We start from the raw sequence: 19250 nt of genomic DNA, 5'->3' as shown, positions 1-19250 counted from the left end.
TAGCTCTGCTGTTCATTGTTGGCCATAAACACATTCGTAAAAAAAATTGGTGGGGGATTCGCTTTGGTTAAGCCAGGTAGGCTGCGAAAGCGAGCGGAGCGCCTCTAACCGAAGGAACGCGGCGCGTCGCGTCTAAAGGAACGCAGTGCGCCGCGTCTACCGGCAGCGCTGGATTAAGGGGGGTGCCTAAGGGGGCCGCAGCCCAGGGCCTCACCTCCGACAGCACGAGAAGGGGCCCATTTATTCTAACTTGCATAGTATATGGAACCGCGGGCAATGGAACTTTTAGCGACACCTATGAAACGAGAAAACCAAAACGATGAGAGCCCCTACCTTATGTAACTTCGTTTAGCCGGGTCAGTTGAGGAGAGCTTGTCGAGCTGCAAAAACATGAACCCCCCGCCACCTCGGAGGGGGCCCCCTTTCTTACGAAGCGATATATGCGTTTGCTTACGCACTGCGGAAAGGTTTTCGTGGTTTCTGTGAATCCCCCTGTCCAGTGGCGTCTGAAGGTGTAGTGTTGAAGGTTTTTGTTTGAGGGTCCGGGCGTCGGCATAACATCCGTTTTTACAGAGCGGCGAGGCGGGACTCCCGCCTTGCTGATATGCAGTACTGTGCTAGATGTAAAAGGTGCGCGAGGTGGATCAATTGGATGGAGGAAACCTGCAGGCTTTAGCGGTGGCGACTTACGACGCTGGCAATCACGGCAACCTCTGACGTAGCGGTGGATGGTCGCTGCAAGTTCAGGCCAAAATCTCTGCCTCTCCCGTAACCGAGAGTAGAGTAAGCATGAAATGTTTACGGGCCTAATGTCATCTCGGTGGACACCCGAACCGCACCGTACAGGAAGGGAGGAACGCCACCACCCGTTCAGCGCGATGCCTTGCCATTTGAACGCAAGGTTTTTTGAGGAAAGGAAATGGCGCAGTAATTCTCTGCCATCTCGGTGGACACCCGAACCGCACCGTAAAGGAAGGGAGGAACGCCACCACCCGTTCGGCGCGATGCCCTGCCCTTTGAACGCAGCGCTTCTCCCCCGGGCCCCTGTGCGGCTTTGCTTCGATGCGCGAAGCCCCTAAGAGCACCTCAAAGCAGCGCCGTAAGTGCTGCTTTGAGGTGCCGATGGAAACGCTCTACGGGTCCGTTTGTTTGTGGATGGTAAGATGCAGTTCGTAGCCGTGCTGCTCCGAGCAGTTTGAGGAGTTCTGTGAAAAGCGATGACTCGAACTGGCGACCGCGGTCCGTGACGATGGTTGTGGGGCAGCCGAACCGCGCTACCCAAGTAGAGACGAAGGCCGCGGCGACGGTTGCTGCTGTGATGTCGGCGATTGGTGTAGCCTCAGGCCATCGGGTGAAGCGATCGATGCATGTCAATAAATACCGGTAGCCTTGACATTGGGGTAGAGGGCCAACGATGTCGATATGGACTACTGCGAAGCGTTGGTCGGGCTGCAGGAAACGTTGCGTTGGGGGCACAGGGTACCGGTGTACTTTCGCACGCTGGCAGGGTGCACACGCGCGGACCCAGTCGCGAATGTCGGTGTTCATGCGGGTCCAGACAAAGCGGGATTTGATCAGCTTTTGAGTTGCACGAATTCCAGGATGGGAAAGGGTGTGCAAGGATTCGAAGATTTTCTTGCGGAAATCGATGGGCAAAACGGGTCTTGGCGTACCTGTGGAGGTATCACAAACGATTGGCACGTCTTCAATGAGGACTGTCTCGAGCTTCAGGGATGTTTGCGCTGTACGTAGGCGGGACAGCTCGGGGTCGCTTGCTTGCGCTGCAGACAGTTCATGTATGTTGAAGGGAAAGGAGGATGAAGTCGGTGTTTCGGAACGACTGCGTGTGACGGCATCGACGCGACTGAGGGCGTCAGCCGGGGTGTTGTCGGCATCACTGATGTGTCGGATGTCAGTCGAGAACTCAGATATGAAGGAAAGTTGTCTCACTTCCCGTGGCGTATATAGGGATGCAGAACGGCCAATTGAGTAAGTAAGAGGCTTGTGATCCGTGAAAACGGTAAATGCTCTGCCCTCAAGCAAGTGGCAAAAAATTACCGACGATTACGTTACTTCCTAATGCGAAATTTGAGCGCAGCAAATAAGCTGTTTCACCTTTTCGATAGATTGAGGCAAAGAAATCGAGCAACACATGTATGCGCTATCACAGAATTTTTTTTTCATTTTTCACACCTATTCCTTTAACAAAGACTCCACTAACAGTTCTTGACAGTCATGAAGGAAGCTTTGTGGTCGGAGAAATAGAGTGATATATGTTCGAATTGGTACACCAATGCTTGATTCTCAAAGACGAGATCTATACAAGTGCCTCGCGAGGTTGTCACAGCCGTGGGACGCGTTACGAGCGAGAGGAACGGGATGTTCTCCCGCATAAGTGTTAGGAAATTGCTGTTTGTCTTTATGTCAACATTAAAGTCCCCCACTACTAACATCGGTGTGGATCGATGGACGGTTAATGCGAGTTGCAGGAAGTGCACGACGTCTTTCGTGAGTGCGGTAGGGGCGAAGTAGGCAGCTACTACCAGCAAGCCGTTGGGCAACTTTGCGGCGCACAGTTCGCCAACTTCATGTGACGTGCCAAACATTTCGACTGGTATTGCAGAGAGACCTGTGCGCAAGTAGATAGCGACTCCCGCCGCTCTGTTGTGGTCTCTGCGAGCACCACAGCAGTATAGGAAATCTATGATTTCGAGAGGCTCTTCGGGATCCATCCAGGTTTCAGCAAAGCAAAGTACAGAGGAATGGCGCAGAATGTGATCGTGGTGTACGTCCTTGGCATGTGCGGCAAGGGAGCGTACGTTAAGAATGTGGTTGTGAATGATGAATCAAGTGCTGCCAGCGAATGACGCGTCCATTGGCTGTCTGCGTGTGTTACTGATGTGTGGTTAACATGTTAAGCTTCGCCTGTAAGAGTGGAACGCGACAGCGTCTTGCAACGCTGCCAGGGAGTCCACAGAACGCCATCGCCAATTCGGCTGTACGCCTTGCTGGACGGTAAATTTATTTGTTGAGGAAAGGAAATGTATCTCTCTCGCATATCTGGGTGGACACCTGCACCTCGCCGTAAGGGAAAGGGGGAAGATGGGAGTGAACGAAGACGCCGTATTAGCTAGACGCGCCTTTGTTCATTCCAAACCATTCAGCTGGCATTACGGAGTGGCTAGCGTGCTCGTATCGCACTCCGGAGACCCTGGTTCGATTCCCCAACTCGACCAATTTCGTTCTCGGTTTTATTGATTTATGCGGTCTAACTAGAAACGTTAATTAGGCTATTTCATATTTATATTATTGAATTTCTATCCATCGTGTTCTGTCATTAACCTGTCAATTGTTGGAACTGTCTAGGATGTTCGACACAACGTATATGAAACGAGCAACGTCTTACTGTGTGGGGAAGTGCGTGGTGGTGGAGGGAACGCGGCTTCGTACATATGTTTTTTTTCAGCAGCGTCTCCTTCCGCGGACGCTGTTGTCGCTGCGGCGCGCGTCTTTCTTTTCTTTTCTTCTGACCTCTTCATTCTCCTCTATATTAATTAGGCTGATTGATTAATTAAGCAATTAACTAAACTCAGTCGAACTTAGTTGCAGCATCACTATACGATCCCTTTGATTGGTTGCATGGTTACTAGCCAAAGTACAATTGGCCCCATTTGAAATTCGCGCACTTTGACGTCACGAGCATTTCGACCAATTGAAAAGCGTGACATTGGGGGCGGAGCTGGTTACGAGGCCGACGCCGACGCCGACGCGAAACCCAGGAACGGACGCCAAAGAGCTGCGCTCTAAAATGACGCACTGCCAGGTATATGGCGAGAAGTTCGCGGCCAAAAACACTGTATCGTGTCTGGGCAGGAGTCATGCGTTTTGAGGAGGAGGCGAGGGGTTGCCACACGCCACTGACCTGCTGCTGAAGGACAGCTCCGAGCGCTGTGTTGGAAGCGTCTGTCATGAGTGCCAGCGGATAATCGGGGTTTGGGTGGGCGAGTAGAGTGGCGGCGGTCAGAGCGCGCTTGATGGCATTGAAGGCATCGTCCGCAGTGGTGTCCCAGTGTAGTGTTTTCGCCGAGTGCTTACCGCACAGCATGCGGTCAAGTGGTTCAAGCAGGGAGGCACAGTTTCTGATAAATCGGCGGTAAAAATTTACAAGGCCAAGAAACTGGCGGAGCTTCGTGCTTGAAGTGGGCTTGGGAAACTCGGTGATTGCTTTCACTTTTTCGGGAAGCGGGCGGATGCCGTTGTTGTCCAAGTGATGGCCGAGGAATACGAGAGCTGGTTGCCCAAACTCACTCTTTTCGGTGTTGACAACAATGCCGTTAGTCGAAAGACGCTCGAAAAGTTGGCGGAGGTGGTGCAGGTGTTCTTCAATACATGAACTTGCCACGAGAATATCATCCACGTAGGCGAACACGAAGGGAAGGCCACGTACGACAGAGTCGATGAAACGCTGGGAGGTCTGCGCAGCGTTGCGAAGTCCGAATGGCATTATCAAGAATTCAAACAGTCTGAATGGTGTCGTGATCGCTGTTTTGGGGATATCTTCTTGTGTTACAGGGATTTGATATGCCCGAACAAGATCGATTTTTGAAAAGATGGTTGCACCGTGCAGAGAAGACGTGAAATCTTGTATGTTGGGCAATGGGTATCGGTCCGGGACGGTCTTGGTGTTCAGAAAACGATAGTCTCCGCATGGTCTCCAGTCTCCTGACTTCTTCGGGACAAGGTGGAGTGGAGATGCCCAGCTGCTGGATGAAGGTCTAACAATGCCAAGTTCCAGCATATGCTCGAATTCTGCACGGGCCACCTTGAGTTTGTCCGGAGCCAGGCGTCGTGGGCGAGAGAAAACAGGTGGTCCCGATGTTATGATGTGGTGCTGAACGTCGTGGCAGACGGGTTGAGTCCAATCCGGGGGTCACGTTAGCTTTGGAAATTCATTAATCAGGGCTGCAAACGGCTCTTTGGCAACAGTAGCACATGAGGGTGCTACATCGGTAGTTGCACGCGCTGCTATGCCGTGAATAAAGAGTTTCGTTGCGAAGTCAATGAGGCGCTTCCGCTTGACGTCGATGAGGAGCTCGTGCTTCGTTAGAAAGTCGGCACCAATTATCGCAGAACCAACGTCGGCGACTAGAAATACCCACCGGAAGACCCTTCGAAGCCCGAGGTTGAGCGTCACAGAGCGCTGTTTGTAAACAGGTATGCGCGTTCCGTTCACTGCTTGCAAGTACGAAATTGCAGCGGAAGCACGCTCTGCTTTTGTGACTGGGAGAACGCTCACCTGGGCCCCAGTGTCAATAAGGAATTTCTGTCCGGTGGTTCTGTCGTAGACGTGGAAAAGGCGACACTCTTCTCGGCACAGACCGCTCGTCGCCGCTAGTGGTCGGCCGGCCGGTTTTCCGTCCAGCTGCAAGGCAGGAGCCAGTGGCGGGCGTTGGCGCCGAAGCGACGATGGTAATAGCAGATGCGTGGGCCTGCGGATTGACTTCGCTCACGCTGTCCGCGCTGTCCAGGCGTTGAGGAGCGGTGACGTTGTCGTCCACGGCGTAGAGGCGGCTCTGAGTGTCTAGTTGCCGCAATCAGTTTTTCGAGCTGCTGACAAAGGCGGTCAACTTCGGAAGGCGTAACGGTGGTGGATGCAATATGCGACGGCTGAGGAGTGGTGATGGGGACGGCCAAGGGCGACGACTGTGTGGGCGTGCTGACGGCAGCGACGGTCAAGTGTGGTGTGGCCACCTCCATCACCTTGTCGGCTAGCGCGGCGAGTGATGTTAAGTCCATGGTTGTGGCTGTGGCAAGCACCATTTGGACGTTGGACGGCAGGCGCTGTAGAAAAAGTTCATGTAGCACTGCATTGTCCTTGGCCTGCGTACTGCTACCGAGAAGCTGCGTCATCCGCCGCAAGAGCTGACTGGGTCGCCGGTCATCGAGCTCCTCCGCGGAGAGAAGCTGCTGTATTTTCGTCCTTTCGGACGCGGCCGTTCGTTGCAGTAGGGCTGCCTTGAGGTCATCATATAGATGTGCCGGAGGATTGGTGCTGAAAGAGGTGAGTAAGTCGGACACCTCCTCTGCAGCTGTTGATGGCAGTGCGCCGACCACGTGGAGAAATTTCTGCTCCTGTGATGAAATTCTCGAAAGTTGGAATTGAGATTCCACTTGCAGGAACCACACGGCTGGGTTGCTTTCCCAGTACTGTGGGAGACGCACTGTGACTGCAGAGACGGCTTCGCCGGGCACATCTGGCGTTGTCTGGTTGAGGTTGGGCGTAAGTGGCTGATTTTGTTCCATTTCAGCTACGTGCGTTGACGTCCTGTCTTCAGCGTGGGGAAAAGCTTGGCTCTACGTTTCTTAGGTGCGTTGAAAACCGGGTCACCAATTGTAGGGCGTAAGCTGCTCGGAGAACCTCACAGAAGACAAGGCGTCTGTGCTGTTCAACCGTTTATTCTCTGAGTAACGGAGCTGCGGCGGGGAGCGCGGGAGTCGCGCCCCGCCGCTGCAAGAGGGAAAAGGGAGGAGAAGGAAAGAGCGCGCCAGATGCGGGGGCGCGCGGGGTGCGGTCAAGCTGCTCGGAGAGCCTCACAGAAGACAAGGCGTCTGTGCTGTTCAACCGTTTATTCTCTGAGTAACGGAGCTGCGGCGAGGAGCGCGGGAGTCGCGCCCCGCCGCTGCAAGAGGGAAAAGGGAGGAGAAGGAAAGAGCGCGCCAGATGCGGGGGCGCGCGGGGTGCGGTCGGGTTCCTTTGAAGGGACGCCGCAGACTTCGACCGCAACGGCGTTCACCTCACGTTGCCGGAGGCATAGGGAAGAAGCACGCGTAAGTTGTGCCGGCGAGGGCTGGCGCCATGGCTGGCGCACTACAGATGTAAGGACGCCTTGCGGCTGGCGCATGCATTTGTAACCAGTCGAATTCTATATTCGACTCCATACCTCCACCTGCGGAAGCAAGACGAGGATTCACTCGAAGTCATCCTCCGCAAAATTATTAAGCGGGCTCTGGACCTCCCCGTGACCACCTCCAACAAGCGCCTCCTGGGGCTGGGCATGGTGAACACATTTCGGGAGCTCCGGGAAGCTCAGTTGACCAACCAATACACACGTCTCTCGAAGACATCGTCGGGTCGCCGCCTTCTTGCCCGACACATCCAACACACCACTCTCATGGAAGAGCGCGTACGTATTCCATCCCAGTGGAGATGCGCCCTCCACGTGCGCCCTCTTCCCGCGAACATGAACCGTGAGGACCATAATGGCCGGCGCCTGGCGCGGGCGGAAGCCCTGGCCCGCCACTATGGATCGAAACCCGGCGTATTCTACGTGGATGCTTCCGGCCCCCACCATGGGGGATGGTTCACGGCCGCAGTCGTCCACGAATCCAAAACAGTGAACGGCCTTACTTTCCGAGCACGTGACATAACACACGCGGAGGAGGTCGCCATTGCGTTGGCTGCATCTCATTCCAATTCAAAAACAATTATTTCCGACTCGCGAGGGGCATGTCGGAACGTCGAGCAGGGCTGGGTAACGTATCTAGCCTACAGCATTCTCCAAAACAGCGTCTATACCGGGGACCCCGATCACCGGCGTATCGTTTGGGCTCCTGCTCACATGGGCCTTGTGGGAAATGAGGCAGCTGACGCCGCCGCCCGCGCGCTCTCTCACCAGACATTCCCCTCCGACCCCGACGATCAGGAACTCGAATTCACTCCAGCTTACTCGTTTAAAGACATTTCTTTACTTTATCAATCTGGCCATAGTCTTTATCCCCGCCCGTGTAAAGGTCTCTCAAAGGCGGAGGAGCGGCTTCTGCTTCGCCTATATACAAATACTTTGCTGTGCCCGGCAGCTCTAAAACACTTTGACCCTTCTTTCTCTGGCAGCTGTCCGCACTGTGCGGAGAAGTCTTCGGACATCTACCACATGGTGTGGGCCTGCCCCTCCAACCCTGCTATCCCCCCTCACCCCAACCTAACCCGGGAGGACTGGGAGGCGACCCTGCTCGGCTGCTCTGACCTGCAGGCCCAACGGGCCCTGGTCGCGCGAGCCCGGGCAGCGGCCGACGCCACTGGGGTCCCGAACTAGGGACCTCCACCTAGTAATTGTGAGGGCTGGCCCCCTTTGGGTCAGCTCATACCTCACCTCCCGAAGTTTATCTGTAAATAAATGTTTTCCACCACCACCACCACCACCATCGAAACGCGGCCGCCGTGGTCGGGTTCGAACCCGGGTACTCCGGCTCCGTAGACGAGCGCCTTAACCACTGAGCCACCGCGGCGGGTTTAGAGAGTGGACTGTTCCTAGATATTTGTCTATAAAGTCTGTAGACGCTTTATCGACAATCCTATAGCTTTGTATATAGACGACAAAGATCCTATAGACTGTCTAGAGGCAGTCTTTGCAGTTATAGCCATACACTTTCTGTAAACTTCTTTTCCTATAGACATTCTATAGGGTATCAATAGTCTAAAGCAAGTATCTATAGGAAGACAACACAGAATCTGTGCACCATTTTTATAAGTTAGGTTTATTGGGGTTTAACGTCCCAAAGCAACTCAGGCTATGAGGGAAGTGTCAAGATATTTGGAACACAGGGAATGCATAACTAGCCGCATGACATGACCCAGAAGTAAACCCCTTGGGCTTTAAACTTTTGACAAAGATTGTGCTTCAGAACTTGTACAGAAAGAGCGTGGGGTCACAGAGGAGGGAAAGGACTAGGCAGCCTACCAGTAAGTTAGCAGGAAACTGGGACGGGGAAATATAGAGCTTTAAATGCAGTGTTAAGATGCAGAGGGTGCCAACTGGATCAAATCAATCGAAATGTAGCACATTCTGAACCTATAGAGAAGCAAGAAGAGGAAAATCCAAAATTAATACTATGTTAATTCACTGCAGTTCCTAAGACGATGTTGACGGTGCGCTAAATCTAACGAATCAATTCAGCGTATTTTACTAGAATATGGCTTTTCGATCTAGTTCTCAAGGCAGGCGCCATCGATATCACCAAGCACCTAGGGTCTGGGAATTAAAATGTTGGGCTTTAAGTATTCCTGGTATACGTGAAGGAACAGTTGAATGTTTGATTGCACACGAGCAGGCACGTGACCTAAAGATACACGTTCGGGTTTCAATGCGAGCCCACCGAAAATATTCTGACAGGAGTGGAAACTTGCGCAAGTCGGTGTCGGTGATTCATGGCATGAGCGGTAGCGCAAACGAAGTCTACGGACATAGAAGGCATACACACCACAGGACATGCGTTGTGTGTATTATTTTGAGCTACCTTTCATACCATGGACCACCGCAAACGCAATGATATTTGTGTCTAAAAGCTGTGCAGTTGAAGACAGTATAAAGAAAGGTTGAAATGTTGAGAAAATATAGCTAAAAATAAATATCAATTCGAACTACATAAGCTACAAGGCTTTGGGGCGCTCCGTAGGAGCTAACCAGAACTGCTGGTCACTCATCACTTTTTACGCAGTTTAGAGGTGTACGCAATTTCAAAGAACCCCCTTGTACCGACGACGTGTGCGTGTTGGCCAGAACAGCTGCAAGCGGCCCGCTTCGTATACGACGATGCCCTCAAATCTTGTCTCTCATGCAGGTGCACTTCGTTCACCTCAAAGAGGGCAAGAACAGTCTGGCGGAGGCCCTCGACGAGCCGAGCAGCGTTGTCGTGCGAAGCAAGTTATGCATGGTTGGTGGCTCTGCATGCTTTGGCATGAGTCCTCTATTTCAGTGCCGGTAAAATCAGCTGGTTTGAGAAGATGGAATCCTCTTCCGCATTCCTTTTTACCCTCTTTCCATGCGTTAGGCTTCTTGCCTGCTCCGGTCATGCACTGAGAGGAAGAGAGCCCCTCATCCCAATAGAGACATCCCATGGGAAATGGGCGAACGTACTTTCGTTCTCTTATTCTTGAGGCTGCCCTTTATAGATGACTTTATGATGTTTAACGTCCCAAAGCGACTGGGGCTATTAGGGACGAGGTAGTGGAGGGCTCCGGATAATTTCTACCAGCTGGGATTGTTTAACGTGCACTGACATCGCACAGTACTCAGGGCTGTAGGAATCCTCCTCCATCGAAAATGCGACAGCCGCAACCCGGGTCGAACCCATGTCTTTGGGGTCAGCAGCCGAGCACCATAAGCACTGAACCACCGTGGTGGGCCGGCTGTTTATAGAGTAGCAATTGCCAACCATGCCAGGAGCTCCCGCTGTTACGTAAGCTACCACATCCCAATAGTGGCGTCACATCGCGAGGAGTGAATCAAAGGTGACCTCCAAGGGGCTCCCATTGTGAAGAGAACACTCTCTGGATAGCACTGAAATGGAACAGGCGTTGGTTTATACGTGTGTAAGTCCTTAAGTGATTATGCATGTGTGTGTGTGCACACACAGTTGCACAGAACTCTCGTGATTTTTGCCTAAGCAACACTTTCAGACACATCATAGTGATAGGCCTCAGATATATTGCTACCATGCGCTGAGGCCAAACCCGCGACCTCGTTCTTAAAAGCAGAATGCCAGTGCAGTGAACCACTGCAAGAATTTTGAGCAGAAATTGCACTTCGCAGCCGTTTAGCACTTTGCCACGTCAAAAAGGACGCCGAAAGCCTTATGGCAAACGATCTCCTGCGCAAATTTACCCCAGTCGTAAAAACGTTGTGGTGTAATTTCAATAGTTGGACTCACGTGCTATTGTTGGGCCTGAGTTATAGTTCTGTCAATATATTATTTCAGGTCTACATTTGTTATTTTGCAATGTTCGAATCATTGTTTTACCTTTGAAACGCTAGAAATGCACAATGTTTTGCGTTCAAGAAGTCTTAATTGGTTAAAATGAACACACAAATGTGCAAATCTTCTAGAAACAGCTTTACTACGGAAGAAATGGCGTGGTTCTTGTAGACTTCCGCGTTCGGTGTGGTCGACTCGTAGATCTCACGTCCCTCAGCGCCGTCCCTATTCTTCAGATGGCAGTCAAGCCAGTATCTTTGCGATAAGAGCTACTTGCACGCTTCTCTTCATTTACTTGCCGTAGCTCAAGTTAAGGACAACGCAGCGAGCTATGGAATGAATGATTGTAGGTGTAACGTTAAGAGACCGGAAGCGGGCAGAGCGGGTGAGGGAACAAACTCGGGTTAATGACATCCTAGTCGAAATCAATAGGAAAAAATGGATTTGGGGAGGGAATGCAACGCGAATGAAAGATAACCGATGGTGCTTAAGTGTAACGGAGTGGATTCAAGATAACCGCTGGTGCTTAAGTGTAACGGAGGGGATTCCAAGAAAGGGTAAGCGTAGCAGGGGGCGGCAGAAAGTTAAGTGGGCGGATGAGATTGAGAAGTTAGCGGAGATACGGGGGCCGCAGCTGGCACAAAACAGGGTTACTTGGAGAGACAGGCGGGAGGCAGTTGGTGTAGTCAGGCTGATGATGATGATGATGTGTGGTGAGACTTATGGGGAGGGTTGGCTTACGAATTAGTGCGAGATGCTTGGGAACGTAGCTAGATATGCATAAAACAGCACTTTGGTAGAAAAGAACGTGGTTTTCGGGAACAATCTCATGTGAGAGGCATTTGAGATAAAGACGCCGGCTATGTGGTCTCGTGCACTTCGTGCGCAGCGGAGATAAGACGTTCTATAGCAAATTTGTGTTTCATAGAGATGTGAAAGCTTTTAGTGGATCAAATGACAAGATAATCACGGCACTGTCGGACCATGCTGAATAGAGGCACGCACGTGAGATGCCTTGCTCGCACTCGCCGTTCACACTGGGGGCGCGGAGGTTCGGGCCAGCGCTTGCTGGCGGGCTGATTGGCTGCGCAGCATCCCCTCTCTTAAATTCAATTAGAAAAGCTGTGATATCTGGGTCGGCTCCTGCACAAGCGTTGCGACGTGCTTGAGAATGGAAAAGAAAGCACCGAGTCCGTTATCTCCCCGCTTTTCGGAGCGGCAGATCGCGAGGTGAAAAGATGTCGCCGGCAAGACCTCACAGGGCGGCCACCCAAATTGCACCCTGCAGTGCGTGGCGCCGAATCAACTTGCCTTGAAGGATAGGTGACTTCAGCGTTGAGACCCCACGTTGCTTTCCGAATTGTTCGGAGCAAGGAAATGGAGGCGGGCGATTCCCGAACGAGCTTCGAAAGCGCTTCGCAAAATTCAAGGATAAACAGTTTGGGTAAAATCGCTTCGTACCGTCGTCTGTGGTTCCACATGGACCTCGCGAAGTTACTATCAGCTTGCCACTCTAGGCTTCAAGAGGAGGTTCCGACTGGCAGCCTCAGTAGATTCAACCTGTGCACCGTTGGCGCTGAATTTTGCGTTATTGCCGTCGCTGTGGCGACAGCCATTTTTTAAGTTCTTGCGGTGTTAAATTTGCAGTAAAGCTCTTATTAAATTAATGGAACTTTCAACATATCATCAGGGCCTAGAACGAAAATTTATGTTCTGTTTGCTCTGTAAGCTTCGACAATGCTTCATAGGTTGTCTTGAATTCATGAACATGTGCTCTAAGCCCAGAAAATCTGGACAAGCACTTCTAGTTCGTGCGGCTCTCACAGAATACTGCGTGGTGCATATAATCAAAGATTACCGCTGGAATTCTGAATGTTTGTTACTCCCCACTGATTTCCTATGTTTGTTACTCCCCACTAATTTCTTATGTCCGCCGCCGCGGTGGCTCAATGGTTATGGTCCTCGGCTGCGGACCCATAAGACGCGGGTTCGATCCCGGCCGCGGCGGCTAGAATTTCTTTGGAGGAGAAATTCTAGAGGCCCGTGTACTGTGCGATGTCAGTGCACGTAAAAGAACCCCAGGTGATCGAAATTTCCGGAGCCCTCCACTACGGCGTCTCTCATAGACTTAGGTGCTTTGGGATGTTGAACCCCATAAACCAACCAACCGATTTGCTTTGTCCGTTAGAACTAGTCCTTGCAAGAGCAGGAAGCACTTAATAAGCGAAATTTTGCAACACGTAGAAACATCAGGGCATCAGTATCGACTTCTCGCACCATTGCTCCCGATGCATCAGTTTTCTTTCAGTCACAAATGAATATATTCTCATTCGGTTATACTGTATTTGCTTTCGGCGGCTGACAGATGACGCCAGTTGCTAAAGTCCTGGAAAGGTCTACATGCAATAAGTAAGATAACGCTTCACAGCGCGGCGTACTAATCATTATAGAAGCGCTTCACACAGCTACGGGTGTGCACGATTATTATTTTTTTTTTAAATTGACAGTGGCTTAGCTCTGCTATGCCAGGATATATGCATCATGAGCTGAGGGCGAGGTGTCCACATTTCGGTTGACACCTGGACCATAAAGAAGGCGCATAACTGCCCTCTTCGAACAGTGGACACCTCAACCGTGCTGTAAGCTAAGTGGCGGTAGTGACGGGTTCGCTGCTTAACGAGACAGTTAATGCACGTCGTACAAACCCTCATCACCGCTCGACCTTCTTCGCCCCACTCAGACGCCGCCAAACTCGACGTTTCACGCACATCGCTACTTACCGGCGTCAAGTCCTTTAAGTCCTTCACACACGTCGCAACCCCAGGTGGTCGAAATTTCCGGAGCGCTCCACTACGGCGTCTCTCATAGCCTTAGTCGCTCTGGGACGTTAAACCACACATACCCAAACGGATTGTTCACAAAGTCGGCCTGAAAGGCCCGAGTCGCATTGGCACTTTCACTGAGTTTCTCCGTATAGTCCACCGATCGGCGAGTCTTGACATCGTCTTGAGGCTGCTGCTGAGAGGCCCCGGCACGCCGCTCAGCCACCTGGCGACGTCGCTTTGCTAGGCGTTCCTCTCGTTGCTCTGACGTCTGCGCTGTGCGCTTGGCCTTCGCCTGTTCGTTCATCTTCTGGATAAGCGCCAACTGCCAGGCAACCACTTCGGGATCCAGCGAATTCAACTTTTCCGCTCAGCAGCGGCTTTGCTTTCCTTCTCCATGGATGTAGCCTGGCTGTCGTTCATCATCCTCCCCTTTTTCTTGTCGGCTCTGGCGCACCAGCTGGGCAGCTGTGACGTCACTGGCTCCTCGCGCATGCGCAACTTGGCTCATCCACGCTCACGCGAAACTGCTCATCCAAGGCCAGTGTAGCTCACGCTACAATATGCGGATAAACTTCCGCCCTAGGTTCATGCCCGCACAGCACTCTGACTTATATCTTACGAATTTTTTGCAGGTGGATGATGACCTATGGGAATATAAAGTGGACGACGCCCTTTCCGCCATCATCGATAAGATCGGAGTCACGGGGAACGCCAGTAAGGTATCGATAACTGCAGTTTTCATGACCTTGGACGAGAGTATAATGGAAGCGATTCTTAGGACTAGTTCCTAATTTAACGATGATTCAATGTAGAAAGTGCGCTGCCAGAGGAAATTGTATATTAATGCTACAGCACTTAAGGAATGTAGACTCGAAGGAGTTTCAATATGAAAGTACGTCCGTACCACATTCGCTAGTTCAGTTGTTTTTGCTGTAAAGCGAAGCATTTCAACTGCCTTATACATTAATCCGAAACTTTTATTGAGCACCAAACGGGAGAAAATTCACTGTGTAAAATTTTCGCTCAGTGGGACTCAGTCATTGAAAAGTGCGCATATACTGTGCACATCGTTCACGAAAAAACTAATAAAGTAAGGTCGGTGCCGTCATCCGCCGTGTAAGGAAGGTCTACGTGTATTCTGGCTCAAGGTTTCACGCTTGAGATGAGTGCAGGGAGTCAGAAGCACAGTCTACAAGAAGTGGTAATTAAGAAAAGCAGAACACTCGCTCAACCATCAAGCATTTTTTTTTTGTGCTTGCACCTATTTTCTCTAAGAACAGAATATCCGCAGAAAAATAACCTTCAGCCTCGAGAGATAGTAGAGTGTGTCATCATAGCAGAGACTACCTCCCGTTTACCAGTGTCTTAAGTTCTTTGCAGTGTCCAGGTCTTCTACTGCTCCCTTTCTACATAGGTGTCGCTTAGTGCGGCGTTCACGAGGCAGGACTACTGTTATAGCAGAGTGAAGCATTAACTTTTTGCCGATTGCCTGTACGGAAGTGACGTCACATCCGGTAAAGGCATCAACATTTGCTAAAGCTATCGTATTGCCAAACACCCAACAGATAATGAAATTAGGTGTTCCTGTGATTTTTTTCTTTCCCTACACATTATGTCTCTTCTACGGCCTTCTGTTCTTTCTCAACGGGCCGGACCGCCTTCTTTCCACGTTTGTAACAACACTGTCGCGAATGCGAGCAGCACGATTCACCGCAGTGACCGTAGGACGTAGAGAAGGCGGCCTTTTCTTACAGCTAATGATTCTGGTGGATGAGTTCGCTGTGGTTATCTGAGAGCAGGGTGAAAGAAAAATGTCTCCAAATATAACACGAGGTGTGTCTGTGAAGCTACAGCGGCCAGTATCTTGACTGTTCCCTTACAAGCCTTTGAGCGCGTTGCAGCTACACTCGGTGAGAGATTTTCTTGGCAATAGGTACGGAGCGACCTTAATTGCGTCAGTCTGACAAACAGTACGACCACAGAACGGTGCCAACGGTGCGCCTAGTTGTCCGGCACGTTGCTTTCTCACGCGCTTTACACTTCCTTCATCGCTGTAGACGCTGGCGCCATCTATGGAAGTTTCTTGTAATCTGATGTGCCGAGCAAACTTGTTGTAATTGAAGCTTTCTGTACTTTCAACGCAGAATATAGACCGTTTACAGCGCGCAGTTCTTCCGTTTGAGACCAGATGGCGCCACTCGTGCGCTCGGAACACGGCACCATTACTGGCCTCGTAAGTCGCCGGAGTGTACGCCTCGACGCAGCAGTGCAAATTTCGCGGGTGGTTGCCGAATGTGTTCTTTCTACGATGTGAAAAGGAAGAGGAAACACGTGCTGTGCTGTGGATTGCAAGAATTGCGACAGAGAGTTAAAGGTGCGGGATGCGGTCGTTTGCGAGCTTCGCGAAACCGAACTGCACAAGGAGGTAATGCCAATGTTCCCGCCCGTTCGCCATGCACCCTTTCCGAACTGGCGAATGCAACAAACACGTTCGCCAGCGCTAGATAGCTAATAAAAAAAGGTTTCGATCATGGAAAGGGTAAGTGCACAACACAGCCGCATGAAGAAGCTGTTCCGCCACCGAAACCATGACGGCGTGCTTTCAGTTGTTGTGCACTGTGCTGAGACCGCATTGATCGTAAGTTATGGTGTGTGGCCATTAGTAAAACGAGCGCCCGAGGCCGAATTAGGAACGAAAAAAAAAAAAGACGACTTACGCTCCTTCATACGCCTGCTGTTTATTATGCAGTGCACAGCCGTGCGAGCCGACAACGCTTACCGTCAGTCCGTGTATTACACGCCGTCTTGGTGCTACTGTTCAATTTCGCTCAAAGTAGCGCGGTTTTTGTGGACCGTGTTCGGATTACAGCATTTGGTTTACGGCTGCTGTGCCGGGCGGTTGTCACTTGCTCGCGGTCCATACGAGACAGTCACTAAAAGTGACTCCGCACGCTCGGAGTGAAGCTGATTAATTACAACTAAAATGACCACGAGCATTTCCATGTCCGCATATCGAACGTCGAGCGTACCAAAATTTTTTACATGAGGCTGACGTTACTCTGAAATTCGTCCAGCATGAACGCGTGGCCATGCGCGCGTTATAACAATTATATCGCGGAATCCTTCGAAACGATTGCACGCCAGCTTGTGAAGGCTGCTTGATGCATGGTACTGCTACCATGATAGTCAACCTTTGCGTGTCTATTTATTTTTGTCGCTTTTCTTTAATTAACTAGTCGGAAATATTTCAGGTTTTCTAAGCACCGTTAACAGGTTGTAAACAAATGCATACAATGTGCATGTGAGCGTTTTAGAGCAGTGTCTGCATGCAGGTACAGAATAGTAAAACAACCTGTAAGGCCGCAAGAACATTAAACCTTGCCGTTTTATATAATAACAATAAAAAAACACTAAGCAGAGCCTTCAGCGCATGCAAAGACAAGCATTCAGGCGATCTGTCCAGTGAAGTTCGCGGTGCTGTAGTTTGTTTGCCGCATCCGGTCGCTTTATGGGAATGCCCATTAAGTCCTTTTTCTTAGGCCCTCCGCACAACCGCACAGAAAGGGGTCAGTGAACCCAGCGGGAGAAGGGAGGCGCCGAATGGCGGGGGATTACAGGAGACGTCAAACTCCCCTCATGGACGGAGTCGTTAGGCGGCATCCTGTGTGCACGTGTGTACGGCGAGGCTGACCCGCGTCACAGTGCGTGGCTCTTTGTACCATGTCTGCAGCGGCATGCTTTGACCTATTGTCACGCTAGCTGCAGGCATGAGGAGCGACGATGGGAAAGAGATGAGTTGAAATGGCTTTCCTGGAACTTGGGTCAACCGGACGTTGAAGTAATCTGCATCATGGGAAAGTGAATGCTCGCGAAGCTCGCAGCAGTGATAGTAGAAAGTGTACGTACATACATGTATGTGCACGGGGTCGCGAGGGGCTACCTTCTTTCCCCAATCATTCATTGGGTGTATTTTCCTTTCCCCAATGGGTTATTGGGTGGATGTTTGTAGAGTACCTGATTGGTTATTCTCCCACCGAGGGCGGGGGCATTGGTTTTAAAACCAGCTGCTTCGGCAGGACCGAGGGCTGGTTTCGTCACCTAGAACTGCGAGCCAGTCAAGTGTAAATATGTTTTCTCCTTGCTTGTATCCTCCTTTGTGCTTTTAATTGTTATAAAAAGTTAATCTCTCCAGAAGTGTCCTCTTGCAATGTGATTGAGCAAAATGAATCTGCAAGACGTCAAGCATCCTACAACAATCATCATTAACTAAATTTCCCTCTACGAGATCAAGTGGGAATCCAACTGGTGCAGTCGCGACAGGATTTGCTACGTCTTCCTGCTCGAGGTATCTGACGGAGGGGCGGAGGATCAAGTCGGTGGACAAGCTGCAGAGCGGTACGTCCTAAAGGAGGAACGTGAGTCAGCGTCAGAGCGACGCTGAAAGCTTCGGAGGCTTCTGGTCATTGTCAACGGGACGTAGGAGGCTCAAGTCGGCGAGGAGCTGAAGGAGCCAGGCGACCGACGTGTCGTGGAGGTGCCTAATCCGTGAGCTGCGGAAGGAACCAAGCGTCCCCGTTGAGGTTCAAGAGAAGAACCAGGCGACCAGCGAGTCAAACGAGGCAGGAGGTTCAAGTCAGCGAGCTGCTGTGAGAGCCGGGGCTCAACTCATCCGTATCGAGGAGCCCGCTGTCGTCACTGAGGGCGACGAGTTTACCGTGGCAGAGGAAAGCAACCAGCGAGGTAGGAGCCTTTCTGCTTTCTCCGAATTCACCATGTCGGTGTAGTGTTTTCGTGCTATAAATGATGCGATGTTTGGAGACTGAGCAGAAGGCAGAACAGCTGCTGGAGATTGAGAAGCTGAAACTTCTCATTGAGCAAGAAAAGTTAAAGCTTGCGCAGATGCAATCTAAATTCAACCAGGGAACGAAATCTGATAGAGGGATGTTATTGGCAGCAGTTCAATGTTTTGACTGCATGGAATTTGGGCATCTAATGATTGACTGTCCGAAATCGAAGCGAGAACAGCATGTTCCCGTATTGAGAATGACCTGTGGGCCAATGGCTATAGGTGTGAAAGCTGCAGCGTTTAGGCAGCAGGGCCCAACCGTGTGTGCCGTGCCAGGAGAGATGGCCGAGGGCATAGGGGCGTTAGTCACGCCTTTGAAGCGCTGCTTGTCAGAGCAAGCCGAGATAGAGGAGACCCAGGAGGCTCATGAGTGTTTTGTTTGTGAACAGGAGTTCAGCATTGAGCAAGAACAGGTTGGCGCAAACTCTGGCGCAGCTGTAACGCTCGACGAAGAGCTAGAGCAGGCGCGCATAACGGGAACACCCTTTGCAGGCGAAGGTAAGCTGGCTGCCAAAGATGAATCGGTTAGCCAGCCGGAGCTGACACTCTGCGCAGTGACAGCAGATGTAGCTGACAGTGTAGCGAAGTTGGTGACACCTGAGACGCACTCGCTGTTAGACCAGATAGAAAGAGAGCGGCTACATCAAGAAAATGAGAGAGCTGATTTGGAAGAGCATTTCAAAATTCGAGACAAATCTGAGACGCCGGTAGAGCTTGAGGCCAATTCGGTAGCTGCAAAAGTTTCTGCAGCAGATTGTGAGCTAACAACGAGCGATGAGGCTGCATTTGATGCCGAGGAAGGAAGGAATGCGCGTTTGATCACTGCA

The 19250-nt window shown here is 51.2% G+C and overlaps 2 protein-coding genes across 2 annotated transcripts in view; one reads left to right on the top strand and one right to left on the bottom strand.

The window, feature by feature from the left end:
* The window catches only part of LOC149365598 (carbonic anhydrase 2-like), a 30678-nt gene that overhangs the window by 4610 nt on the left and 6818 nt on the right, over window positions 1-19250 (top strand). The window contains exons 3-4 of the mRNA XM_089568903.1: window positions 9619-9711; window positions 14210-14296. Coding sequence (XP_089425029.1) covers window positions 9619-9711; window positions 14210-14296 — 180 coding nt within the window. The remainder of the gene's footprint in view (window positions 1-9618; window positions 9712-14209; window positions 14297-19250) is intronic.
* LOC149365599 (uncharacterized) lies at window positions 5392-6303 on the bottom strand. Its single transcript, XM_089572542.1, has one exon. The coding sequence runs from the start codon at window positions 6301-6303 to the stop codon at window positions 5392-5394; it is 912 nt and encodes a 303-aa protein (XP_089428668.1).

Source organism: Amblyomma mixtum, chromosome 1, assembly GCF_055824585.1.
Source record: "Amblyomma mixtum isolate Tamu chromosome 1, ASM5582458v1, whole genome shotgun sequence".
Taxonomy (NCBI): Eukaryota; Metazoa; Arthropoda; class Arachnida; order Ixodida; family Ixodidae; genus Amblyomma; species Amblyomma mixtum.
Note: the sequence above shows the minus strand (reverse complement) of the source record. Positions and strands in the feature narration are given on the sequence as shown.